Source organism: Arachis ipaensis, chromosome B03 (genome assembly GCF_000816755.2).
Source record: "Arachis ipaensis cultivar K30076 chromosome B03, Araip1.1, whole genome shotgun sequence".
Classification (NCBI taxonomy): Eukaryota; Viridiplantae; Streptophyta; class Magnoliopsida; order Fabales; family Fabaceae; genus Arachis; species Arachis ipaensis.
The window spans coordinates 130,226,389-130,226,777 of NC_029787.2; the positions used below are offsets into that span (position 1 = coordinate 130,226,389).

The 389-nt window shown below is 45.8% G+C and overlaps 1 protein-coding gene across 1 annotated transcript in view; it reads left to right on the top strand.

Moving 5' to 3' along the window:
- LOC107631637 (copper-transporting ATPase PAA1, chloroplastic) overlaps window positions 80-389 on the top strand; it is a 12,004-nt gene continuing 11,694 nt past the window's right edge. Inside the window, exon 1 of the mRNA XM_021119856.1 lies at window positions 80-389. Coding sequence (XP_020975515.1) covers window positions 266-389 — 124 coding nt within the window. The 5' untranslated portion in view covers window positions 80-265.

Genomic DNA, 389 nt, shown 5'->3' on the forward strand with positions numbered 1-389 from the left:
CCACCACACCACCACAAGAAAAACGTGTAAACAGGAGTGGATTCTAATACCAATATACCGTGCACGCATACCAAATTTAATTAGCAACGCAGTGATAGGTAGAAGAAGTGAAGAAGTGAAGAAGATAAAAATAAAAGTAAATAAATAAAAGAAATAGTAGACAGTAACACGCGCAGAGCTATAACTTCGCTCAACTGGACCAGAAGATTGCTTCCACATTGAAACAGTCTCCTCTTGTTCTTCTTCAACTCTTCAGCAGAATCCAATGGATTCTGCAATCTCCGTCACTACACCGGCGCAGATGGCACTCTTCAAGGCTCTCCACCGCCACTTCGCCGCCACGGCTCCTCATCGCCTTCCTCTTCTCCGCCGCAGCCTCAAATGCGCAG